Source organism: Physella acuta, unplaced genomic scaffold (assembly GCF_028476545.2).
Source record: "Physella acuta isolate Inbredline_101_S28 unplaced genomic scaffold, ASM2847654v3 ptg001424l, whole genome shotgun sequence".
NCBI lineage: Eukaryota > Metazoa > Mollusca > Gastropoda > Physidae > Physella > Physella acuta.
Genome location: NW_026732939.1, coordinates 62,911 through 90,715, shown reverse-complemented (window position 1 = coordinate 90,715; position 27,805 = coordinate 62,911). Strand labels below are relative to the sequence as shown.

General features: G+C 37.9%; 1 protein-coding gene across 1 annotated transcript; it reads left to right on the top strand.

The window, feature by feature from the left end:
- Positions 1-27,805, top strand: LOC131927608 (uncharacterized). The gene is made up of 14 exons (XM_059283319.1): positions 1-121; positions 9,545-12,651; positions 13,046-13,172; positions 13,496-13,653; positions 14,279-14,335; positions 18,274-18,427; positions 20,671-20,807; positions 21,734-21,852; positions 21,980-22,058; positions 22,390-22,768; positions 23,620-24,318; positions 24,871-25,079; positions 25,715-25,778; positions 25,944-27,805. The coding sequence occupies exons 2-14, from the start codon at positions 9,570-9,572 to the stop codon at positions 27,142-27,144; spliced, it is 6,465 nt and encodes a 2,154-aa protein (XP_059139302.1). The 5' UTR covers positions 1-121; positions 9,545-9,569; the 3' UTR covers positions 27,145-27,805.

Sequence of the window (27,805 nt, the reverse complement as noted above, 5' to 3'; positions counted from 1 at the left end):
GCAGCTAGCGAGACCTATTGTGGATATTGATGTTGAAAATAACTAATCTGCGAACGAGTCATTTCTTACCATTTCGTTTGGATTTTTTTTGCAATTCTAAACAACTAATTTAAAAACTTAGGTAATGTAATAGGGCCTACTGTTTTATAAATTGTTTTCAAAGAATATGTTTGGGTAAAACCTTAGTTTAGCATCGTAACTTCGGCAATAAAATAAAAAATTTAAAATAAACTATTAGGCCCTATCATCCTGAGGTAATCTATCGTTTTGGGTACGTAAAATCGCCCGCGATTTGTAATGTGAAAAACAGGTGACTCCTTAAATTTTAATAATTATTTCACATTTTGAGGAGGATTTATGTTTTAAAAATTCAAAAATGTTTCCTTGATTCATTTATGTACCTGTTTTTAAACAATTGAATTAAAACTTTTCCCCAATAAATGAGGACTAGCGATGTTTCCAACAGATGCAACCATGCTTATTTACTATAGCAGCCATCTTGTCTAAGTTTTATTTTTATAAGCTTTTAGCGCCAGATTCAGGGGGAAGCCACTCTATTTTACAAATGGCTGCTGTTTAAATAGCAAATCTTGCTCTCAGACACTGCTGTTTAAAGTTGATTTCTGGCCTATATCGATATATTTAGCCATTGATTTAGGTTTATTATTCATTTATCTATAATATTTGACACAAAAGTATGACAATATACTTCTATTAAAGCCTTGACAATGAGGTAACGTTTTCGTACATAAATAGCCGCGGGCGATTTTACGTACCCAAAACGATAGATTACCCATCCTGAATTCCTAGAGTAGAGTCCTAGAGCAGGGGTCTCCAAACTTTTCAGCCCGCATTTTGACTAGATCTATCAAATATCAGTACGGGGGCCAGTTTCTTTAGGCATCTCTTTGGGGTGCCCCCCCCCCCCCACCAATATATTATAATTTATATAGAAATATATAGTATTATATAGGCCTACACATTTAATTTGTAGAATGTTTTTCTCATTTGCTTGTCCAACCAAGCTTATGCCACTCATTAGGGTTGTCGGTATTGGCCAAGTTCGCGGTAAAAACATGACCCGAATTCTCCCATTACTTTCTGATACCGGACACACGAGATTTGGTTTTGCATACTAATAAGTTTTTAATTTATGGTAATTAATTAAGTTTAAAAGGTCATTTCCTAATGTTAAATGAAAAGTAGAATGGTTTTCCAGTTGTTTTGATGGCTTAGCGATCTGATTGCATGCTGTCTCTGCTTTGGTCTTACCGCCGTATAAAGGTTAACTTCAAATGCGTTAAAAACGCGATTTTTGAAAAGTTTCCATTTAGATAATGAAAGTTTCCAAAGCAGATAGGCCTACATCCCATTTTTATAGAAATGATATTTATTTTTGGATATTTTGACTTTGACATTAGTAAATACTCATTTGAAAGTAGTCACCGTAAGTAGGTCATGTTGACCCCATTGACGCCAATGTTATATTTCTTCATCCTGATCTACCGGCTTTTAGTTTTGATACACTAACAACAGCATTCTTATGTAATGTACAAACAAATCTCCTACTTATTGTTTTAAAAATATTTTAATATACCTGTCTTTCATTTTTTCAACTGGTTCTAGTTTTGCTTGAAGTAAAATTTTGCAGAGTCAGACATAGGTTACCTGTCTGTTGCTATACACTTAGAATACACTACACTAGCTATGTGGCACTATGTGCTAACTGTAATTTTAAGTATTCAAGTTCTACTTACCCTTACTTATAGTTATATTTATATGCTGAAAATCAGAATTCATACACAATACACACATAAAAACATTGATCTGATAACTTCAGTTCACTTTTAACAAAATGGCTTAAAGATGGACTCTACTTCACCTGCCCAAAATAATAAGGCAATTATATGCACATTACAGTGTTCAAGTCATTTACTTTAGATTGCTAACTATGTAGTTCTTTCATTCACTGTCACTGTATTTATATAAAGCATTGCTTTAGAAACATTTTCATATTTGCGCAGCACAGTTTTATAACAAAATGGCTTAAAGATGGACTACTTCACCTGCCCAAAATAATGGGACAGTAATATGCACATTACAGTGTTCAAGTCATTTAATTTAGATTGCTAACTATGTAGTTCTTTCAATCACTGTAAAACATTGCTTTAGAAACATTTTCATATTTGCGCAGCACAGTTTTTTTGGGGTTATGGAAGGAAGCCAACACAAAAATATACTTCTGTATTATTTTTATTCATTTCAACAGCATTTACAAGTTCTATATATCATTCTAGCTAAACTCTGCAAATATGAACAAAATACAACTGCAAGTAAAATAACTATGCTCAATTTATTGAGGCATACCATGACTTGTCACAATTGGCCAATGCTAAAACAAGGGCATTCCACCCCTCACACAAAAATTCGCTAAAAAAAAACTATTTGAGCTAGACAGAAAATCTTTTTTGTTTTGTTTTCATATAGTTGAGCTCTACAAGAATATGTAATTTTTATTTTTATATGATGATTAGTGTTTTTTTACCAAAATCCCTACCACTCATGTACTTTCCTCCATGAATTGTCTGAGGTTAGTCCAGTCCAAGTCTCTCTTTCTTCTTCGTTCTTAATTTTTGAATATGGTGGAGGATTCAGACAACAAGTCCAACTTCGTGGACAAACCGGACTGTGGTTTCCAGTTTGTCAGGTGTCCCATATAATTTTTCCCTGAGTGGGGTGGGCTGGGGCCAGTGTCTGCCTCTTGCCTGGCTATACAGAGTACATTCCTGGAGTACGTGCTCCGTGTTTTCCGGGGCCTTGCCACAAGGGCACATTTCGCTACACCCAACCTTCAGTTTTTTGTGCATGTGTTGATTTAGTCTGTTGTGGCCTGTTCTGAGTCGAAAGATTATGTATTGTTGTTTTCGTGTTAAATTGTAATAGCCGTCGTCTTTAATGTAGTGAGGGTGTGTGACATACCACATTTGCGTTTGTTTGTTTTTAATTATTCTTTTTATTTCTTTTGGGAGTAGCGAAATTTCCGGTTGTGGTTTCTTTCCCCCAATTTTTGCCAGCTGGTCTGCGATCTCGTTACCCTGGATCTGGCAGTGGCCCGGGATCCACTGCAGCACAATTCTGCTGCAGGTATTTTTTAACCTCTCTAGTGCTGTCATAAGTGTTTGAATATAGGACTCCGGATTTTGTAGGGATTGCAGGACTGATTTGGCATCTGTAAGAAATACAATCTGACTATTCGGTGATTCAGGGTGTTCTGACAGGAGGTTTGCTGCGTGTTCTAAAGCTTCTTTTTCTGCCCTAAAATTGTCGGATAGGCTGCCTGTGGCTATTGCCTTTTCCAGGCTTTCTCCGCTTGGCCATTCAATAAGGATGCCAGCCCCGCCGTTTTTTTGTGGCATCTTCAGCTGAGCCATCTGTGAAAACTCTAATCCAGGTGTTGCTGGGGTACTGATCCTTAATGTGTTTATTTGTTATTTTCTTAAGTTCTTCTAGATCATAGTCAGATTTTTTTCCTATGGTGTCTATTGAGTCAATAATGGTTAAGTGACAGTGGGAGTTCCAAGGCGGGGAGAGGTTTTGAGTTTTTATTGCTTCAGGAATGATATTTTCGATTTCATATTTCTTTTTCAGATTCTTTGCTTCTTTGATGAAACTTGTTCTTTGTAGTCTGGTTGATGGACTGGGTTTCTGGAGTTTTTGTTTTAGGTTATGGTTTTCCAGTGCCTCTAGCTTTGTGTATTGAGTGAGGATTTTTGATTCTCTTCTTTCTTCTATTGAGCTAAGAGCGGCTATTTCCTCCATAGCTTTTATGGGTGTTGTTTTCATGGCTCCTGTCATTATTCTCAATCCAATGTTCTGAACTTTGTCAATTTTGCTAATATTTGTTTTTGCTGCTGAGCCCCAAGCCGAAGCACCATATTCTAACGTAGGTCTCACATAGCTGGTGTAGGTTTTTTCAGGATGTGGTGATTTGCTCCCCAGTCTGTTCCTGCCAGTTTCCTCATTTGATTAAGTCTTTTGATCCCATTACTTTGTGTGTTTTCTATTTGTTTTCTCCAGGTAAGTCGAGTGTCAAAAGTGACTCCTAGGTATTTGGGGTGGTCATTTTTTTCTAGCTCTTGGTTTTCTAGGGTAAGTTTCATTTTTTGATGTTTAGTTGATAAGGTGAAGATTGAATAAGTTGTTTTCTTGGTATTGATGGATAAGCCCCAGTTTTTGGTCCATTTGCCGAGCTTGTCAAGTGTTTCTTGAAGACGAAATTTTGAGGTACCAATATATTCCTCTGTGCTGATTAGTGAAAGGTCGTCTGCAAACATGCTTTTTTTTACTCTCCTTGGGATGTTTTCATTTAAGTCATTTATATAAATGAGGAAGAGAGTAGGAGACAAGACTCCTCCTTGAGGGACTCCATTTTTTATAGTTACTGTGTGACTTCTTTTTCCTTGCATAGAGACTGATGCTTTTCGGTTGCTTAGGTAACCTTTTATCCAGTTTAGCATGTTATGAGATACTTGATGGTTTATTAGCTTTAGAATTAAGCCTTGCTCCCAAACCTTGTCAAAGGCTTTTTCAAAGTCGACCCACACTATTGAGGTTGGTTTTTTTTCTTGAAAGCCATCTTCTATTTCCTGAGAAATGAAGGTGATTTGGTCTTCAGTAGATCTGCACTTCCTGAAGCCTGCCTGTTTGTCTGCTAGTAGATTGTTCGATTCTAGAAACCAGGTCAGTCTGTTGTTTACTACTCTTTCCATCAGTTTACAAACGCAGCTTGTTAAACTTATTGGGCGATAGCTATCGACTTTGTTCCTGGGTTTTCCTATTTTTAGAACAGGTATCATGATTGCTTTTTTCCAAATATTTGGGATTTTCCCAGATTTCCAGCTTGCATTAAATATTTGGAGCAGTTTTTTCTTAGCATTGGGGCCCAGGTGCATGAGCATATCATTTGAGATTTTGTCGGGGCCTGGAGCTTGCTTAAGTTTGAGGAGCTTCATTGCTTCTCCGAGCTCCTTCTTGCTAATTCGAGCTACCATTCCAGTGGAGGAGGGGGGAGAGACTTTCTGTAGTTTTTCTTTAACTTCAGTTTGATTTTTAACCTCTTCTACTCTTTGGTGGCTGATATTTATTTGTCCCACTTTGCTGAAGTGGGTTATAAATTCTTTTGCTGCATCCTTTTCTGTTTTGATCGTGTTTTCAATGTCGATGACTATGGGAGTAGCTCTGTTTTCTTCTTGGTTTAGCCTTTTTGCAATACTCCATAGTTTATGACCATCTCTATCTACATTGAGGTGTTCTGTTTTTTCTTGCCAGCTTTTCCTCAATGCAGTTAGATACTTTTTTCTAAAAACTGCGTTTGCTGATTTTAATTTTATGTTATTTTCTACAGTGGGATTTTCTTCAACAATGTTTCTAGCATCAATTGTCTCGTCATGGACAGAGCCGGCGTTAGGAATACGCGGGGCCTAGTGCCAACCATCAGCGCGGGGCCTGCTTTTTTCCATTACATAATAGCATATATATATATATATATATATATATATATATATATATATATATATATATATATATGTTATACATGCACACATAATAAAAGCTAAATATTTTGGAGTCTATAAGCTAATGCCAAACTTCTCACTTTAATAACAGATGTTTACCTTTCTCACGTTTTACCAAATGTTCTTAGTTTGTTCTTTTTGCTAAGATATTAAATCACTTTTGGCAGTTATGAAATCCATACCACACACTCAAGGAAATTCAATGACATGCCGAAAAATTAGGACAAATTTGTTTAAAATGTTTGTTAATGACCAATAGTTAATATAAAAGTCAAGCGTTTTAGGTGTATTTAAAGAAGAGACTGTACTGTTAGTAACTTAGTAAGAGCAGAATTTTAGACAAATTATAATAATAACAAAACAAGAGTAATTAAAGTTAAAACAAATAGAAAAAACGATAGCTTTTGGACTTAGCTCGAATCATGAATTAACACTGGTTACGAATCTTGAAAACCCACTCTATGTTTATGGATATCCAAAAGAAATGATTCTCAAATGTAGGGTGGAGCTTTGGGGTGGGTGGCAGTTAAATCTATGCCTTGGGTTGCCAAACCCTAAAAAAAAAAATCTCTAAATTCGAGTGCTACGTTACTGAATCTCTGACCGCAGAAGGTTTGTGTTTATAGAGCGTCCACGTATTACATTACAGGCCATGATCGCGGTCTCACAAGAGAACAGAGTTTCTTCCAGGCATCTCCCCCCTCCCACACACTTCAAAAATTTGTTTGGAATTCATACAATATTTTAAAACCAAAATCATTATTGTCTTAACTATTGTAAAGGATATCCTGCAGTTTAAAAAGTGTGCGTGTATTAATGACTACCATATCACAGCCCTTCAACGATGCCCATTCCTCCAAAAACGTTGTGCGACGCGGACAATTCGATGACTTTATTATGTCCGCACCATTGGAAACGATTGTATATAACAATTTGAATGAATTCGGTAAATTTATAATTCTGTTGGGAACGGATGAATCTTTAAGATGACACAACATAACAACAATTTTACTTTCTTCCACAAAAAAAAAAACCGCTCTGTTGGATGTCCCCCTCCCCTGATGTGGATCCCCCACCCAGCCCCTATGCCCTTCTCCCACCCCCTATGCCAGCCACTGAATGTTAATTTTGTTATACCAAGACAAGTAGGCCTACATATACGACAACTACAACAAGAAAGTCACGACTAGCGTTCACTAACTGTCTATTACAAGCATCCCGTCTGTTCACTACAAAACGTCTTCATCTGGCCGCATACAATAGGGTATCTGATAACGTGTTTTCCAAATTTTCCTCCCTGCTCTGGTCGGGCGCTAATTCGAGTCCACCCATCTCCAGTCACTTCAGGTCAAATGCGAGGCGACGTACCCTTCACACAGGGAGGTGTGTGACACTATAATTTACGGCCTGTCCCAGTTTAGGTTGGTGATAACTCACTAGCATCAACAGGGGCCTCAGTTATAACAATCAACAACGTCGGCATTCGACCATTTCGTTTTTCCCAAGTGAATTCAGCAAAAATTATATCAGTTTACAAACTAATTCAGATAAAAATAACAGTACTGAAGGGCGGGGCCCCTTCAGGCGCGGGGCCTGGGGCGTCCGCCCCGTTCGCCACCCCCAAATGCCGGCTCTGGTCATGGAGTATCTGGAGGTCTGGAGTCCAGTTTGGGATATAATTTTTCCTTGCTCCCCTTGGAATAGATTTTTTGGCTGCTAACAGAACTGCTTTTGAGAAGGCTGTGTATGACTTGTTCACCTGTTTGGTTTTACAGTTGATTGGTCTTGTGTAGGAGTCTGTGAGGGAAGAGAAGAGCTCCCAATTAGCTTTTTTGTAGTTCCATCTAGGGCGGGGGTAGGCTTCAATTGGCCTGTTTGATGTTTCTATCTGGATCAGGATTGGTCGGTGGTCGCTAGTGGCTAGTTGATCTGCAACTTCTCTTTAGCATTTTTTGGATATGCCATTAGTAGCAAAAGCTAGGTCGGGGGTAGACGTGGTTAACCAAGACCTTGAGTAAAAAGTTGGTTTGTCATCAGGTTTATTTAGAAGGATGAGCCTATTTTCTGCTTGCCATATTTTCTGCCAGTCCAAGTTATAATCAGCAAATGTTTTTTTTTAGTAATTGAATATATCCTCTCCGGTAACAGTGCAATACATGCTATGTAAGGAAGCCAGCTCTTGTGTTATGTTCATGTCTTCTTCCACACCTCTAATGAACACAAGCAGTTGTGAAGTGAAACAGCTGTCCAGCGACTCATCCATTGCAATTGAAGAATGGTGAAACTTGCTTGCATTTTTCGCTATTTGAGTCACAATGTTTTCACCGATTTCTGCATCATGGCTGGCAATTGTTTTGAATTTTTGGGGTATAGTTCCTCAGCCACCTCCAACAATCATTTTTTCCGTGAACAAAATGATCTCCGCGGGCCGGATGAGAAGACCTCGCGGGCCACATCCGGCCTGCAGGCCGTAGCTTGGAGCCCCCTGATCTAGAGATCTGGATCTTCAGGTCTAGTAATGTGGGATTGGGAGAGAGTGAATTAATGAATGAATATGTCATTAAATATGAGTATACAGAGGCCTAGTATATTTTCGTATATTTTGATAAAATATCATAGATAATTGAATAATACTAATAGATCAACGTTTATGGTTAAATCAATTTAAAATAATATCCTGAAATTAATAATTATTAACCCTACTGTTCGAGAGAGTAAATAATTTGATTAATTAATTTGCTATATGACAGATTCTCACTCAGTGATACGGTGGGTTGGTTTTTAAGGAGTGTTTTTTTTATTACCGTTCAGCAGAAATGTGTCATCTGCTAGATTTTTTCTTATTCAAATACAGGCAAAATGGGCAGGCTTAGTTAGCTGTTGTTTAAATCAAGTTATTTTTTGAAGGTTTTGTTTTTATCCTGCATGATTTTTAAAATATTAATGACTTTTTTAGGAAGACGCAATATATAATTTGCTATAGTTTACAGTATTTTTGAGTAAGTTAACAACAATATTAAATTAATATTAATGCGTTTTGCTTACTTTTATTATATTCTGCTCGTTATTCTCAGTGAGTAGACAAAAAATGAAAAATGTACAAATGGTAAGCTTGCATCCTACACTTATCGTCCATTGTTAAAATTAGATCAGTATCATTGAATAATAAGCAGAAATAACTATTATTAGTATATATTTCTGAAATTACCATCAATTATAATAACTAATAGTAACTAATATTTGTTTTATTGGGTTTTTTTTATATCTTCCACTAAAAAACTGTATTGCTTATTTCTTAGCCAAAAAGTTGCATGTGTTGTTTTGTTTTTTGGCCATAGAACTGAACTGTAGAGCATCATTTATGGTCTTGCGTTGATGAAGAATAAGCATGACTAGAGTATTTTCTCATTCTTCCCTGTGTTCACCCTATTCCGGTCTTACAGAAAAAATAAAACCATCACTGCTAGTGTCATAGGTTATTTCCATTGTGTGGAGAGATTTGGTGTTGGCAAACTTACTTAAGTTTATCATTTGTTTAAAAAGTTAATCAACAATAATTATAACAATACTAAGAAAGAATGCCAAAACAATTTAATTTTTTCATTTATTAGAGTAAACTTTACCAGTTTTGAAATTGTGTCAAATGTGCAACTAGAAATGAAGCTCTACTCAAACAAGTAAAGTGTTGTGTACACATTGCGCTTAAACAATACATAATTTCATTAGTCTAATTTTAAAGATAAAAAAGAAGATTTCTTAAAACATTCCGCGGATGCAAAATGCAGTGAATTTTAGACTGTGATAGATAAGTTTAATCTTATTTTATCACTCAAAAAATTGTGCTAAATTCTTGGATGTAAAGAAGTTGGAACAGTCAACGACAAAATTACTTTTTCTAGCGTGATGCAAAAAAAATTATTTTAAAAATAAATTAAATTCTAATGCAGTTGTTATTTCTTTTTTATTTACAGGGTTGTCTTTTTTATTTTGTTCCAAATGGATGAAGAAGAAATGGTTGGTGATATTGACTTTGACCTGTCAGAATGGATGATTGTTGATGATGATGATGGCTGTGACTCGGATGAACCTGAAGGTGAGAGTTTAAAACCTGAAGAAGCTGCTTCAAAGTCTGCACCGCCCGCCAGCGACTCTGATGCTAAACAAAATCAAAGTAATAAAGAACCACCAACAAGTAAAGCTAGCTTACAGCAAGCATCTGCTACTGAAAAGGAAGCAAAATTGAGTAAAGACCCATCTCCTACTGAAAAGGAAGCAAAATTGAGTAAAGACCCATCTCCTACTGAAAAGGAAGCAAAATTGAGTAAAGACCCATCTCCTACTGAAAAGGAAGCAAAATTGAGTAAAGACCCATCTCCTTCTGAAAAGGAAGCAAAATTGAGTAAAGACCCAACTCCTTCTGAAAAGGAAGCAAAATTGAGTAAAGACAATGTCAAAATCAATGCTGCCAAAGCAAAGCCTCCAGCGCAATCCCCATCTTCCAAAGTTTCATCCTTACAATCAAACAGAGACTCTAGTTTAAGAAATTCTTCTCCCAGAGTGTTGGCTACTCCAGGACAGACAAAGTCTTCAAAACACAATAACCCAGTTAAAGGTGCTGGTGGTTCTGTGGTTGAGAAAAATGTTTCAGACATCGGAATGGCCATTTCTAAATCAGAAACAAAGCCAACTACAAGACAAGCAACTAGCAAGAGCTCAAAAGTTTTGAAACCTGTTGATAATAAAAATGCAGCAACTGTAAAACCAGTTGATAGCAAGAATGCATCAACTGTTGTGAAACCAGTTGATAGCAAGGATTCATCAACTGCTGTAAAACCAGTTGATAGCAAGGATTCATCAACTGTTGTAAAACCAGTTGATAGCAAGGATTCATCAACTGTTGTAAAACCAGTTGATAGCAAGGATTCATCAACTGTTGTAAAACCAGTTGACAGCAAGGATTCATCAACTGTTGTAAAACCAGTTGATAGCAAGGATTCATCAACTTTTGATAATAAAAATGCATCAACTGTAAAACCAGTTGATAGCAAGGATTCATCAACTGTTGTAAAACTAGTTGATAGCAAGGATTCACCAACTGTTGTAAAACCATTTGATAGCAAGGATTCACCAACTGTTGTAAAACCAGTTGAAAACAAGGATTCATCAACTGTTGTAAAACCAGTTGATAGCAAGGATTCATCAACAGTTGTAAAACCTGTTGATAATAAAAATGCATCAACTGTAAAACCAGTTGATAGCAAGAATTCATCAACTGTAAAACCAGTTGAAAGCAAGAATTCATCAACTGTTGTAAAACCAGTTGACAGCAAGAATTCATCAACTGTTGTAAAACCAGTTGATAGCAAAGATTCACCAACTGTTGCAAAACCAGTTGATAGCAAGAATTTATCAACTGCTTTAAAACAAGATGATAATAAAAATTCTCCAAAAAATTGTGCACCTGTGAAAACTTCATCAACTCCTGATAGAAAAAGTTCCTCTAAAACTATTGAAAAGAAAGTAACTTCAGACACAAGTACACCAAATAGGCCATCAAATATTGACAAACGTTCTACTAACTCAGTTACCAAATCAACTTCATCTGAAATCATCACGAATAAGAAAACCAGTCAATCATCATCTAAAGCAAGTGGTAACGCCACTGAAAAAAAGTCCCCTGAAATAAAAACAGCTGCAGTTTCATGTTCAACACCAGTTGTCAAAAGTAACAACAGAGACACTGTTAAACTAACGGAACCCACCACTGAAAAAAAGGCACCTGGAATCAAATCCCCTGTTGACCAGGTTAAAAAACCTGACCAGAAGTCATGCAAAGCCTTAGAAAAAAATTTAGAAGAGAAGACCCCAGTGAAAAAATCACCAACTCCCATTACTTCCTTGAAGACCAGTCTCCCAGTTCAGAGGTCAACTGTTGCCATGTTGACCACAGCTAATGATAAAACTGACAAAGCTGTGAGTGCAAATAAAGAGCCTGAAATAAAAACACCCTCAAAAGATGCATCCCCTATTGTTCATACAACGGATAAACTAGCAGATAAAACTTGTAAAGATAAGACTGAAAGTCCAACGGCAAGCAGTGTCCAGGGCGGGTTAAAAACAACTGGCACATTGCAGGTTGTACCAGAACCTGGAGCTGGAAAAGTTTCTACCACTCCCAGCATCAAACTTGAAGTTGATTTGAATTCAAGCTCTAAAAATGATACCTCCCCAGCACTATCATCAAACACACTCAATGTTCCTAAGACTGAAATAACTCAGTTTGTTGATAAGACAGAACACGTTAAATCTGATGATCCTTCTACCAACCTGGAGAATGCTTTATTGAAAAGTTCACCTTCAAAGGATGGAGATGCTAATAAAATCTTTGAAGCCCCACACAAAAAATCAGCATCGCCGGCCAAACAGCTCGATGATGCAGAAAGTCTAGCATTTATAATGGGGTCTGTGGATAAGATGGATAATGAGCCCAGCGATGATGTTCCTATTGACATTGACCTGGTGACAGATGCCGCATCCTACAAGCCACCCACGGCTACAGATGTCCAGTCCAAAGATACCATGTCAGGCAAAAGGCCTTTATGCAGTGATGATGAACCCTCTTGTAAAAAGATCAAATTAGAACGGTCGGCTATTACAGCTGCTGCCAAAAGTAAATCCCCAAAGATGGATGAAACACCTTTTAAAAGTAAATCCCCAAAATTGGATAAACCAGAAAAACCAACACCAACAGCCCCCAGTAGTGTGGCAGATTCATCAACCTCTGCGCCAGCAAACAAAACAAATAAAAGAATCGTCAGAAGGTTTCATAGATCTATCCAAACCCTGCCCAAAGAGATCCAGAACAAACTGATTCACTGCCAGATTAAAATCCCTGCGCTGGACTGCCCACCAAAGACAATCAGCCAGGCAGGTGTACAAGCCGACCCAGTGGAGCCTAGTAAATGGACAGATAAAGTGCGCTACCACGCCAAACTTCCTGAAATAGTTCCGGAAAATGTTTTTTTAGCTGTTTCTGATTTTGATGTCAATAAGCCTCGGCAACAGGATTATTTTCCAGGTTAGTTTTTTTAGCATTACTAGTGAACAACTGTGTGTGTGAAAACTGAATGGTAAAATCTTTAGATTTTCAATTTCTTTATTTAAAGCTAAATTTTAAAAACATCATCTATCTATGTTGTTCGACAGCTTATGAAGAATGTTTTCTATGGTTTCTGAATCATGCCACGATATTCCCCACTCTTTCTAATTGTAAACTTTAATGAAGAACCTGTTCATGTCCTTCTATTTTAATTTTTTACAAAGAATTTTGTATTAAGGACTGGTATTAAATTATTAATTATGATCTTCACTTAAAAAAAGGTTAGAAAACAAAACTATAATATTGTTTACATTATTAAAGAGACATTAATTGCGAAAACGCTACATAAAAAATGTTCTTTTTTTCCCTCCAGGGAAATACAGCTATGGAATATGTTTAGGACAAATTTCAACTGCCGACCTGTTTAAGTACTCTTTGAAAGAAGGTGTTTTCCCTAAGTGTGACTCCTACAACATTTACTTTCAGGGACTCGATGTTGGGTAAATATTGATCATGATTTTTTTTTACTCTTATTTACAATATACTTAATAAACTTTGCTTAAGGGCATGAGCGGGTGATGAGAACCAAATTAGCAAAAAAAAAATCCAAGATGGCCACCATCACCATAGCGTCGGCAAGAAATTTTCTGCCATTTATTTAAATTTTTAGACTTAACTATTTTAGTTATAACTATATGCTAAATATTATAGCATTTGGCTCGGAAATAAGCATTATGGCTAATTTGGTTTTTATCACCCGCCCATGCCCTTAAAAGCATGAATAAGGTTGGCTTCTATTAAAATTGATTTATTTTTCATGCAGTATCCTAGAGTTGTTCTTTGGTAACAAAGAAAAATTTCTAGCAATGGTGACTCATCTACGGAAAATAAAACTGGGCCTGCGTTACCTGGTCGTGACGTTCTCCTACAACCTGGAAGAGAATGAAATGGATCCACTTCAAAAGCTGACACATATTAAAGGTATTGTAAGCATTTATTTTGGTCTGGTCCCACAGCTGTTGACATGAAAAATGTGTAGGTTTTATAGCTGTAGTTATTTATGTAATGACTTGCTATACCAAGTTATTCATTCAAATTATAGCAACACTCAGCAATCTTGCCATTTTCACTAAATTCCCAACTCTGCCTAACAGAATAGTTTATATTTAGTAAAACTTTTTTGATAGCTTCATAAATTTGTGATATTAGTTTATTTAAGGTTTGCAGTTAGATGGTTTTATGTTGATATTCCACTTGTAGCTGCTATGAAAAGATTTTAATATTTTGTTACTTTAACATTTAAATGTAAATCAACTTTGCTATGTAAAACTCTGTTTTAAAGTATATAAACAAAGTGTTGTTTTTATTTTTTGGGACCCATGTTCTTTTTATCTCCTTTACATTGTTTGGCTAATTGAACCAGAGTCCCTTTTGTTAATGATATTTAAATCTTTGATTGATAGTCTTAAATAATTAACAATTTCTTAGGGTTAGGGTAAAGGTTAGGCTACAGCCAGATCAGGCTAGCCATTTTGTTTGAAAAGACTCTTGTCCAAATCACCACATAACTACATCACATTGTAATGAGCTGTTTCTTCTGTTTCAGCAACTGTCCTGGTTGATCAGAATTTTTCATCTACCAGTTACCTTCAGTTCTCTAAAAGTAAGTGCTTTAACTAAGGCTGCCCTGTGATGGTCTAATGTATTAGAGCCAAAACAATTATGTTGTTGTATTCAGTGTATTGTGGCCAGTTGCCCTATTAGCCTAGAAGGTAAAGTTTTATGGTATTAGATTTTTTTTTTTTAAGTTTAAATTGGCTCTCAGCAAATATTGTGGTACACCATTTTTAAATTTTTATAGAAGTTTATCCCAAACAAAACAATATAATTTTTTTTGTTTTATATAAAACAAGTCATATACATCAGTTTGAGAAACTAGGTCAATTAAGAGTTTGAATGCTCCTTTGTAAACAACTTTGCAGTTGTGCATCTATATATTAGTTGTTGGTTAAGGTCTTGTATATGTGAAAGACTTGAACCAAAACAAATTGTAGTCAATTTATGTTCTGTTTGTATGAAGTCTCTTATAACAAAATGCAATGAAAGGTTTTTGATGTGTGTCATACAAGGCGTGGCTGATTAGTTGATCACTACCTTTTGTGTCCTGTTGATGAGCTACAGCTACTCTATTTCAAGTCTTCATGAGGAGGTGACCAGTATACCAGTAGACCTTTTCTAGTTTGAACCAGTACCATCCAAGGCTTTCAGATGAGTAGACTTTGCCATACAAGTCTGGACGAATTGACCAGTGCCCTACAAGTCTGGACAAGTTGACCAGTGCCCTACAAGTCTTGACAAGTTGACCAGTGCCCTACAAGTCTGGACAAGTTGACCAGTGCCCGACAAGTTGACCAGTGCCCTACAAGTTGACCAGTGCCCTACAAGTCTGGACAAGTTGACCAGTGCCCTACAAGTCTTGACACGTTGACCAGTGCCCTACAAGTCTTGACAAGTTGACCAGCGCCCTACAAGTCTGGACAAGTTGACCAGTGCCCTACAAGTCTTGACAAGTTGACCAGTGCCCTACAAGTCTTGAAGAATTGACCAGTGCCCTACAAGTCTTGACAAGTTGACTAGTGCCCTACAAGTCTTAACAAGTTGACCAGTGCCCTACAAGTCTTGAAGACTTGACCAGCCTCTATAGATTTAAACAGATACCTTTCTACTCTATGCTGCTACCAACCCATTACAATTTCACTGCTTGTGTACAAAATCTCTTGCGTTTGGTGTGTGAGTGTGATTGTATGCAACACTAGTTATTATAATATTTCTCTGAATAGCACATCATTTCATGAAAATTGTGTGTTGGCCAGTGAAATACTAAACCCTCTTTAGAGTTGTATATTTCAGGGCCATGTCTTGTTACTGATCACTGGTCAGTAGATAAACTTCAGTGTAGCTGCACTAATGCTGCCATCGTGTTATCACTGCCTGCGTTGTCAGTGTTAACTTGGTAGCAGCGCAGGCTACATGTGTCAAGCGGTGCGGGATACTAGTCTCATCTGAGTCTTTAAATAGCTCAAACATCAAATCAAAACCACTGTTGTCAGTTGGAAAACTACGTTGGAAAGTCATCACTCTTGTATTAAAAAGATACCTGGATGCTAATGTGGCTGGGTCTGTGCTGCAGCTGTTGTTGAAGTCTGCGAAATGTCCGGATGATCCTCATATGCTCCACTCTTTGACAGCCGTTCGTGGACAAGTCATTCTTCTATTGTGTCAACTTCAGGCGTGATTCAGCTGTAGTTTGTCGTGTGACTCCCTGCAGCCTTGATGGATGTCAGAGGAAGGTTGTGTATAGATTAGATTCACAAGATGTAACCAGAAGGCATTGTCAGCAGATCCTCCACAACACAAGATTAAGGCTGGACCAAGTCGTCTGATGTCATGCAGTGACTTCAAGCCATTAGAAATGATAACGCTCATCCATATTAGGATATAATCATTACACAGGTCATCTGTGCTTTGATATATCTACTGTCGTCCGTTCATAGCAGTGTACCAGGTTATCTGTACGTAGCTTGACGCCAAGTCATCTGTTCTTAGCTGATAATCAAGTCATCAAAATCTACATAGCTGTGAACCAAGTCATCTATACATAGCTGCGCCTAAGTCATCTATACATAGCTGCGCCTAAGTCATCTGTACATAGCTGCAAACCAAGTCATCTATACATAGCTGCGCCTAAGTCATCTATACATAGCTGCGCCTAAGTCATCTGTACATAGCTGTAAACCAAGTCATCTATACATAGCTGCGCCTAAGTCATCTATACATAGCTGCGCCTAAGTCATCTTTACATAGCTGTAAACCAAGTCATCTATACATAGCTGCGCCTAAGTCATCTCTACATAGCTGTAAACCAAGTCATCTATACATAGCTGTCATCTATCTGTATGCAGCTTGGCGCCAAGTATTATGTGCAAAGTACACAGTCATTGAAAATCTCAACAATAAATTCACCCAGTCATCAATACATAGCAGTATTAATCCCAACTCTAGCTGACCAAGCTACCTGTGAATGTGACCACTAGTCTGTGTCTGCCTTGATGTTTACCATTTCAGTCAGAAATAAAAGACACTACATCACACCAGTGGTCAGCTGCAAATGGTACCAGCAAGTCTTTACAAGTTGATACATCATTGTATAGCCATGTTATGCTTGAATTAGTCTGCTGATCAAGTCAACTGTACCAGCATATCTTGTCATCACAGCTTCACTGAACAACCATGTTATCTGCAATTTATCTGCAAATGTGTTACCTACAAATCATCTGTTACCTTCAAAGTCAAATCTCTCCTGTAAATCAAGTCATCTATTACCTGCAGATCAAGTCATGTATTATGAGATCAAGAGATATATATTACAGCTAATTTCACCAGAAGTCATCAGTTCCACCCAAGTAGAGATCAGCCCTACCACTAGATCTAGCCAGAAGTGTCCCACAATACACCACCTCTGATAAAATCCAACATCCATTGGTAGAGTCATCCCACTGAGTAGTTTGCAGTTATAGCTACCTTGTACATTAGGAAATAGTGTTGACGATTTTTTTCAAAATCTAATTAGTCAGTGGCTTTCATAGCTTGAATTAGTATTCAGAGGTCTTTCAATTAAATGGTTCAGCAATTTTTTGTGCTTTATATTTTTACTTCTAGTTCTTGTGTAAGTGTTCTATGTTTCTCTTTGCACAGGTATGTCCAAGGCTTCTAGTTTTTATAAAGCTATTGATATCTATACATTCTTCTGCACAGAAATGTCTCCCTTGATATTTTGCCTCTAGTTTCTGCAAATTGATATCTATACTTTTTATTTGCACTGATATGTCTAAGGCTTGTCCTTTGATATTTTACATCTAGTTTCTATAAAGCTAATATCTACAGTTTCTGTTTGCACTGACATATCTAAGATTAGTCCCTTTCTTATTATACTTCAAGTTTCTACAAAACAGTTGATACATGTTGCTTTGTCTTACTTATTGGAAGTAGTTTAAGATTATAGAGTTCACACAATTTCAAATTTCTCACAAGTAAAGTTAGCCAGAGTATTTTACCAGAAAAGAATAGATTTGCAGGTTGCTGCACTACCAGATCTATTAAAGTCATACACTGACCTTAAAACTAATTCTGGTTAAATTCTTTGGCTATCTTCGCTATGTGCTCTACAATGTTCATTCAGTAGGTGTGTGCCTTTGTTTCCTCCACCTAAGTTAGGCTGAAGTCTAGTTAGATCCAATATCAGTTGGGCATTTAGTTTATTCAGTGGTAAGTTGAAAGTTCCAGCCAGCTTACAAGTGATCCATGTACAGTTTCATCTGGAGGGTGTGTTGCCAGTCGTGAATATCATCAGCTCAGCTGGTCTGCGGATCAACACAGATAACATGGTTGTTCCGTCCTGCTTCAACGTCGGAGTGGAAAACTTCAGAATTTTATGTCTGTGAAAGGTCATTTCTTAACGAGAAATTCACCATGGCCTCAGACAACAGGAAAGTTCTGGAAGTTTCCAGCAAGGAAATTCTATATTGGCTGTCATTTTTTCAGCACCCACCTGGAATGCCCCCACAAAAATAGACAAAACAATGTTTCTGCATAATTTACCCGGGGGAGTCCCCATTGAATTTTTCAAGATCATATTACCTGATGCCCTCATCATTGAACCACTTGATCGCACCTCAAAGTTTACCCAAGAGGACAGGTAGGTTCAGCTGTTTAAATTTTTTTCTTAAGAATTTTACAGGCCTTTCTCTAGAATAGTCCTATGTCAGTACAAAAGTTTCTGGTTACTGGTACAGCCTTAGCTCTTGAGTACAAGTGCACCCTTACATTGATATTTGGTGTCAATGTGATGTATTTTCAACTATCATTCTCTGCTTAGCATAATACAATTTTATGTTGGATAACTATTAAGTTAAATACAGCTTTGAATCGATATATTTGAACAGACTTAGTTGTTTTGATATATTTATGTCATGAGGTTACAGTTACAATAATTTGGAACCACCTAAATTTTAAGGTGGAAAACTTGCTTAATTAATATTAGATAATATGCTAATACAGCTTTAGAAAAGAATGGTCTCTAACAAGAAGATTAGATATCACAGGGCTGCAGTGGAGAAGCAATGTTTAGTCTGTGTTAAGTACTTGTGTTTAAAGTATTCCATATTGGACACAACAGTTTGACTTGAGCATAATGTGAATCCAAGTTGCCTCAAGAGATGGCCAACACCAGGTGGTCCCAAGAGGTGGCCAACACCAGGTGGTCCCAAGAGATGGCCAACACCAGGTGGCCTCAAGAGATGGCCAACACCAGGTGGTCCCAAGAGATGGCCAACACCAGGTGGTCCCAAGAGATGGCCAACACCAGGTGGTCCCAAGAGATGGCCAACACCAGGTGGCCTCAAGAGATGGCCAACACCAGGTGGCCTCAAGAGATGGCCAACACCAGGTGGTCCCAAGAGATGGCCAACACCAGGTGGTCCCAAGAGATGGCCAACACCATGTGGCCTCAAGAGATGGCCAACACCAGGTGGTCCCAAGAGATGGCCAACACCAGGTGGTCCCAAGAGATGGCCAACACCAGGTGGCCTCAAGAGATGGCCAACACCAGGTGGCCTCAAGAGATGGCCAACACCAGGTGGTCCCAAGAGATGGCCAACACCAGGTGGCCTCAAGAGATGGCCAACACCAGGTGGCCTCAAGAGATGGCCAACACCAGGTGGTCCCAAGAGATGGCCAACACCAGGTGGCCTCAAGAGATGGCCAACACCAGGTGGTCCCAAGAGATGGCCAACACCAGGTGGTCCCAAGAGATGGCCAATACCAGGTGGTTTCAAGAGATGGCCAACACCAGGTGGCCTCAAGAAATGGCCAATACCAGGTGGTTTCAAGAGATGGCCAACATTAAGTGGTCCCAAGAGATGGCCAATCCAAGTGGCCTCAAGAGATAATTAAGTAGCCTCTAGAGATGGCCAACACCAACCTACCTACGTTCTTTTCTTTAGAAATAATATATATAAAGAAAAAGGCTGACATGAAACATATTATTTAATCATGGTACTAAAGAGACTGAAATTGTCTTATGAAGTGTTTGATTCTGATGACATGCATGCCACCAGCTAGAGGGTTAGCAGGTTTGGTACTATTTCCCAATTGATTATAATTTACTAAGTAAAAAAAAATTAATTGTATTTTGTATCAACAACTGGAATAATATAACCTTTTCATGCTATTAAGAATGATCCACGTATATTTAGAGTAAAAATTGTGTTTTTTTGTTCACTACATGTTTAGATAATCTAAATGTTAATCTGGGGGAGATAATTGTTGCTTTTCTACATGAGCAGCTAATTTTAGACATGATATTTTATGAACACATCAATATTACCTTTACACTCTCTTGAAATTAAAAAAAGTTTTCTTTTTTTGCCTTAATATAATGAGGACATGGGAGAAAAAAAATTATTGTTATTATTGCTTTGTCATTTGCTGATTTCTTATTTCCTTTATTTCTTGATTCTAGTTTTTACAAAAAAGTTGTGGCTTATTGCTTTAATCACACTCTGCTCTAGATTTTATAGTCCTCCTGTTGAACATTACTGACTCTCTTCTGTAGTTTAGGAAAAATACACTGTAGTTTGCCAAAGGTACCAAGCTAACACAGATAGTTGTTGAATGTGTGTGGGATATATCATTGTGAAACTGTTTAACTTTTTCTATTGCTTGTACCAGGCACATAACAAAGTGGTTGAGTTTATTGAATACGAAATTACCCTAGCTTGTTATGTATTTGTAATATTTGTATTTCATTTATTAAAAAAGGGTGTTATCTTATATCAGACCAGTTTAAAACATATTGTGCATTTTGATGTTCAGTACATTTATTTCTTATAAATGTGTTGACTATCAGCCCTTGTTAGATGCAAGCAAATTTTTCCCCAGACTTATTCGAGTGTGTCTGACCAAAAAGTTTGGATGTGACCACCTGTTTGATCTCTTCATGCAGCTGTACGTCAACAACCAGTACGTGATCTGTACAGAGAGCAAATCTGTCACGGCTGCTCAGTCGAGAATAAAAGGTGAGTAGAACTTGACGTCCTAATACCCTTATCTGTTGAGTGTTGAGCTTGATGTCCTGATCCCCTTACCTGTTGAACTTGATGTCCTGATCCCCTTATTGTTGAACTTGATGTCCTGATCCCCTTATTGTTGAACTTGATGTCCTGATCCCCTTATCTATTGAACTTGATACCCTGATCCCCTTATTGTTGAACTTGATACCCTGATCCCCTTATTGTTGAACTTGATACCCTGATCCCCTTATTGTTGAACTTGATGTCCTGATCCCCTTATTTGTTGAACTTGATACCCTGATCCCCTTACCTGTTGAACTTGATACCCTGATCCCCTTATTGTTGAACTTGATGCCCTGATCCCCTTATTTGTTGAACTTGATGTCCTGATCCCCTTACCTGTTGAACTTGATACCCTGATCCCCTTATCTGTTGAGCTTGATTTCCTGATCCCCTTATCTATTGAACTTGATACCCTGATCCCCTTATTGTTGAACTTGATGTCCTGATCCCCTTATTGTTGAACTTGATACCCTGATCCCCTTATTGTTGAACTTGATGTCCTGATCCCCTTATTTGTTGAACTTGATGTCCTGATCCCCTTATTTGTTGAACTTGATACCCTGATCCCCTTACCTGTTGAACTTGATACCCTGATCCCCTTATCTGTTGAGCTTGATTTCCTGATCCCCTTATCTGTTGAACTTGATACCCTGATCCCCTTATTTGTTGAACTTGATGTCCTGATCCCCTTACCTGTTGAACTTGATACCCTGATCCCCTTATCTGTGTAACTTGATGTCCTATCCCCTTATCTGTTGAACTTGATACCCTGATCCCCTTATCTGTGTAACTTGATGTCCTATCCCCTTATCTGTTGAACTTGATACCCTGATCCCCTTACCTGTGTAACGTTTGATCCGCCCTTACAGAAATACAACAGGAAAGAGACAAATGGCAAGCTGAGGAGGACAAGAAATTTCCCAAACCAGATTTCACTGAGAAAATATTAACTTGTGAACCAAGGGACATCAATGTTGACACACCCACTGTATGTCATTGTACCACTAGCCTATCTATAGTATTGTTATTAATGTAATCTTATCGTCCTCTAAATGGGCTTATTATTAAAAGTATGATTTCTTTTGGTCAGTATTTGTGTGCATTTTCTGTTGTAGAAGCCTGAGTGTAGTCCTGATGGCATTCAAGTCATAATGGAGGTAGAGGCTAGTGAAAAAGAGGACAAAATTCTGATGGGTAAGATGTTTTTATTTAGCCTAATTTGACTGATACTTTTGGAATAAGTTGTCTGATACTGTTGGAATAAGTTGCTTGATACTTTTGGAATAAGTTGTCTGATACTGTTGGAATAAGTTGCTTGATACTGTTGGGATAAGTTGACTGATACTGTTTGGATATGTTGACTGATACTGTTGGGATAAGTTGACTGATACTGTTGGGATAAGTTGACTGATATTGTTGGTATAAGTTGCTTATTACTCTTTTAATAAGTTGATGTTTTTGTCTTATCGTGAACCATTTCACTTACATTAAACTAATACTGTTTTAACTTCCCCCGCCCAATCAGGCAAGTTGGTGGAGAAGACAGCTGTACACGCCACAGCTGACCTGTCCGACATATCAGATTCGTCCGACCTGGACCTGGGCAACCCGTCCAAGCCCAACAAAAATTTGTTCAAGTCTGCCAAAAGACCCGCCCACCTCAGGACCTTCTCCAACAAAAACAACACAGAGCCCAACACAAAATACAATAAAATCAAGACCAGTGCTGGCCAGAAAGTCAATAAAACTAAAGCAAATAAAAACAGTGCGGCCGCTGGTGGTAAAGCAAAGAACGCTGGCTCAAAAAGATATGATAAAAAGCCCAAGAAGGCTGAGGGTAGAGAGGACAGTAGAAAGGAGAGGGAGGGCAGCAGCATTTCAACGTCTAAGCTGTTATCAGAACGGTAGGTGATCTGTCTAATTAAACCCTCACCCCATACCAAACAGTAGGTCAACCTTCAACAGCTATCTCATCTGTCTAATTAAACCCTCACCCCATACCAAACAGTAGGTCAACCTTCAACAGTTATCTCATCTGTCTAATTAAACCCTCACCCCATACCAAACAGTAGCTCAACCTTCAACACTTATCTCATCTGTCTAATTAAACCCTCACCACATACCAGTTGGTCAACCTTCAACAGCTAGCTCATTTGTCTAATTGAACCCTCACCACATACCCGTAGGTCAACCTTCAACAGCTATCTCATTTGTCTAATTGAACCCTCACCCCATACCAAACAGTAGGTCAACCTTCAACACTTATCTCATCTGTCTAATTAAACCCTCACCACATACCAGTTGGTCAACCTTCAACAGCTAGCTCATTTGTCTAATTAAACCCTCACCACATACCAGAAAAGTAAGGTACCCTCCAATTAGCCAATTGTTATTAAATCATTGCTATAAAAAAATATCTCTTTTATTAGAAGAACCTAATGAGCATTGTCAGTTTTTGCAGTATGCTGGTTACACATAGTCTCAACTGTCTGCTATATGTGCTGAAACTAAGTTTTGCTTGTTTCTGGATATAGCACCTAAGTGGTCCACCCTGTTCATAAATTATAGTCTGTTTTGATTTTTTTTTTTCATGTTTTTTGGTCATTAGTGTACCAATTCTTATCACAATTTATAGAACTTGTAGCACTGTTTAATCCACCCTATATGTGAATATGGCTAGCAGTATCATTTTGATAGGTGTATGATTAGAGCTTCAAAACAAAATCCTAACTGCAAATATTTTTTATTTGAACAGAAGGAAGAAAGTCCCTTTAAGCATATACAAGTCTAGAGAGCCTGTCAGGATGCGACCACTGGCCAGATTTAATCGGCTCAAGAGCCCTGAGCGCAGGAAATATGAAGACATCAGTGATGAGGAGAGACCCAGCAGGGAGACAACCCTAAAGAGGAGAGAGCTGACCCACAAGAGGGCTGAGGTGTTAAGCGACAGGTACCGCGCTCACTTGAGGGAGAGAGAAAGGAAAAGACAGAGAGAAAAAATGGAGCTGGGTAGAAGGGAGAGAGAGATCCAGGCTGACCACACTGGTCGCTCTAGTCATCACAGAGACATGAGCGCCCATGTTGACACGCCTGCTAGGCTGATCAACGACGGGTACAGAGCACATCACAGCAGGCATGTCAGCGTGGAGTCTGACAAGAGAGCCAGGGAAATCATTCAGCAAGGGAGAAGACTGAGCTTGGAGAAACCGGAGCCCATGAGGCATGTCAGGGAGATGGAAGGCAGGCCGGAGCCCGCTAGAGAGACGGTGCTCACCAAGACGAGCAGGTTGTTTGACACACTGCTGCAGGACTTGACCTCCCACGAGAAGAGGGAGAAGGTCAAGCAGCTGGTGCGTGAAAAACTGACCACTTTTGTCAGGCAGAAGACTGCGGGGGAGGGAAGTCATCACAGGTCCAGGAGTCCCATCCACCACGCTGCCATCACTAGGAGAGGGTAAGGGAACCTCTTCACTTATATTTCACATTGGATTTGTTAGTTTCTGACAATTATATACATTTAATTTGATTAGAATAGAAAAAGTAACATTTGTGTTGAAAAGTTGAAAAAGCACCTCATTTTGAAAGGTAAAAATAGTACTCCTAATTTGTAAAGTATAAATAGCACCTCATGTTATAAAGTTTAGAGGTTATTTGTTAAGTAGAAAATGTACCCTCACAGACCAAATGGTCTTCTGACCTTACCATACAAAGGTATTGTGTGTGGTCAGCACCAAAACCAGCCTTTACTTTCTTTATTCTAGAACCCTTCACAGCTGTTAGACTTGCTAAAGGGACCAGGAACCAAACTCTAGATTACCTGGTTGATTGTTGCACTTGCTACCCATCTTGTAGGGAGGTATTGTAACTCCAGAACTCTGACATTGCTGGAGTACAATGCTGATATTTGATGAATAAATTGTGTGCAAGTCTCATGAGACTGGTGTTGGATATAGTGATTATATTTCACAAATAGTTTAAGACGTATTTTGTCTTTGTTGCCTTACAGCTCAACTAGCCCCAGAAGATCACCGCGGATGTTGAGGCAGGCGTCCCCTTCACCCATGCGAACACTGCGCCGCGTGACCATCGTGAGGAAATCCTTGTCCCCCAAACCCAGGCATGAGCAGAGAGCCAGCCTGTCACCCATCAGTGTGGCTGATGACAGAGACCTACAGGAGGGGATGTGGTTGTCACAGGCCCCACAGGCACATCAAGGTAAAGATCAATCACCTCACAAAGACTTATTGTTTTTTAAATGCCTGGATAAAAATAGTATTCAAGGAGGAATAATTTATATATATATATATATATATATATATATATATATATATATATATATATATATATATATATATATATATATATATATATATATATATATATATATATATATATATATATATATATATATATATATAAATAACAAAATCATGACTTTTAAAATTGTTTTAATTAATTAAAATGTACTGTATGTTGATTGTTATTAAAGAGCATAAATTTTTTAAATTTTACTTTTAGAAAAAAGTCTAAAACAAACTAATCATCAAAAATGTGTATGAAGTTTCTATTTTATTATAATGTTCTACCATTATCAAAATTGTCATCAAAAGTGAAAACATTTTTAATAGCTTAAAATACTTTTTTGATAATATTTCCTTTAGATGCATAACTATATAGAATTCAAACTGAACTTACAAATTGAAAACACCAAATGGTTTTATTTTGCTGTTAACTTATTAAATCACCATCGATAGCGGCAGATTTAGATAGGTTATATATAAAATAACAACAAAATTGTTGTGCACTAATTAATGTTAAGAATAAAAATGTTTGTCTCACTACTTTCACAGAGTCCAGAAAAATTGCAACCATCCCTCCAAATTCTAAGAAAGCCGAAACAAAGGAACCACCATGGTAAAAAAAAATTTCACATTGATTTTTTTCCTTCTATTGGGAAACTGCTATCGTTTTTACAACTATGCTTTATCACTTATGATAGTGTCTTATCGATAATCATTCCAAAAAAATTATTTAACAGCCATAAACTGCTCTCAAATTCAATTTAAATTCCAATTTCAGGAGATCTCAGGTGGTTAGAAAAGTGTCAAGGGACAATGCCCTCCCTAATCTGATTGACAAGAGAGGGTTTCTGGCCAAGATTTTGAACGAAGTCAAGGGAGCTCAAAGATCAAGCTCCCCCAGGCTAAGTGATGTGTCTGACCACTCCACCTTTGTAGACAAGATGAGGAGTGTGTATGGCTCTAACACTGAACCCAAGCAGTTCCAGCAGGTTACTGAAACTGCTGGAAGTATGACCCGGGGGGGTGGTGACCTCGCAGGCACTAGCAGGTCTCAGGTTGAAGCGTACGAGACCATTTCTCCAGGCAGGCAAAACAGTCCCCTGGGTTCACATGAAGGCATGTCGTATAACAGAAGCCAGGAACCTCGTAACAGTAATGCATTTGAGCGTAACACCAATGTATTTGATCGTAACATTTCAACGTCTGATCGTAACACCAATACTTTTGATCGTAACATTTCAACATTTGATCGTAATACCAATACATTTGATCGTAACATTTCAACATTTGATCGTAATACCAATACATTTGATCGTAACATTTCAATGTCTGATCGTAATACCAATACATTTGAACGTAATACAACTTCATTTGATCATAACACGGCTTTAGATCGTAATGCAAACACATTTGATCGTAACACAAACATGTTTGACCGTAATAATACCTCAGCCGATCGTAACACCAGTACCTTTGAGTCCAACTCTACGTCATTTGACCGTAACACCAACCCCTATGACCATAACACAAACACCTTTGACAACAACAGCGCCAATGTGTTTGAACAACGCAGACAGACCATACCCCCACCCATCCCACCTCCCCTCCCCCCACCACTGTTCCCTTCCGCTGGGTCCCAGACGAGGCTGTCCCATTTGGAGCAGCTGGCCACCAGGTTGGCCATGGATATCCAGCGGCAGCAGGAGCCGTTCAATCAACCATCTTGGGGCCAACACTCGGCTCCTGCACAGTTCCAGATGCCTAGAGCCACTCTCCCGCTAACTCAGTTCCCACTGTCAAATTCTTCACTACCCCGCCAGTCCAATGACCCACCATTCCGCATGGGCAACCCCTCCCTGTCTGAGTTATTGGCCAATCAAAGGCCCCCAACGATGGGGGGAAATTTGTCTGGGGCAAGGCTGCCAGGGCCCCAAGATGTTAGAGGCTTTCATTCAGCATGGCCTCGTCAGAATTTTTAAACCCATTTCATATTTTAAATCAAAAACAATACTTTTTAAAAAATGTTATTTTTATTTGTTTATCAAACAAGCATACATTTTTTTGTGAAAAGATAAAAAAATAAATTATCTTTACTGTAAAAAAAGTTGTCGGTTGGATAAATTACTTTACCATGTGTGATTATGTAAGAAAAGCTAATGCATAACTGGTGCGTGTGTATAAACTTATGTGTAGGTTTATCTGAATTGATAGATTCATGCCATTGCTGTAAATCCATTCATTATGGTCATTTTTTTTTTCACCCCAGAAAACAATTTTTTTAAGTATTTTTTTAATTCTAAATAACCATGTTGTTTTATGTACATTATTGAGCTGTTTAATTATGTGAAGATAAAATTGTAAAATTTTCCATCCACTTCTAATAAATAATTGCTGTTTGTTGTACAAGAATAAATCTAGAAGTTGCTTTATTATTAGCAAGAAGCACAAGTTATTTTAAAAACCTGGTTGTTTCTGAATTACTATTTACAGGCTTTAGTCTATATGTAGATTTTAGTATTTGTCATGTAAATATTTTGATAAAAATATGTCTTGTGATCAGATAGATATGTCTTCTTTATGATTATGTGTATTGTGTTGTCGAAACCTCTATTTCTTGCATAAATAAACACTTTAACTGTA

Excerpts from the sequence above, each read along its gene's own strand:
- LOC131927608 (XM_059283319.1), top strand. The coding sequence starts at position 9,570 with ATGGATGAAGAAGAAATGGTTGGTGATATTGACTTTGACCTGTCAGAA. Across the intron at positions 22,769-23,619 it reads TCTAAGCTGTTATCAGAACG|AAGGAAGAAAGTCCCTTTAA; the intron begins GTAGGTGATCTG and ends TTATTTGAACAG. Across the intron at positions 24,319-24,870 it reads GCTGCCATCACTAGGAGAGG|CTCAACTAGCCCCAGAAGAT; the intron begins GTAAGGGAACCT and ends GTTGCCTTACAG.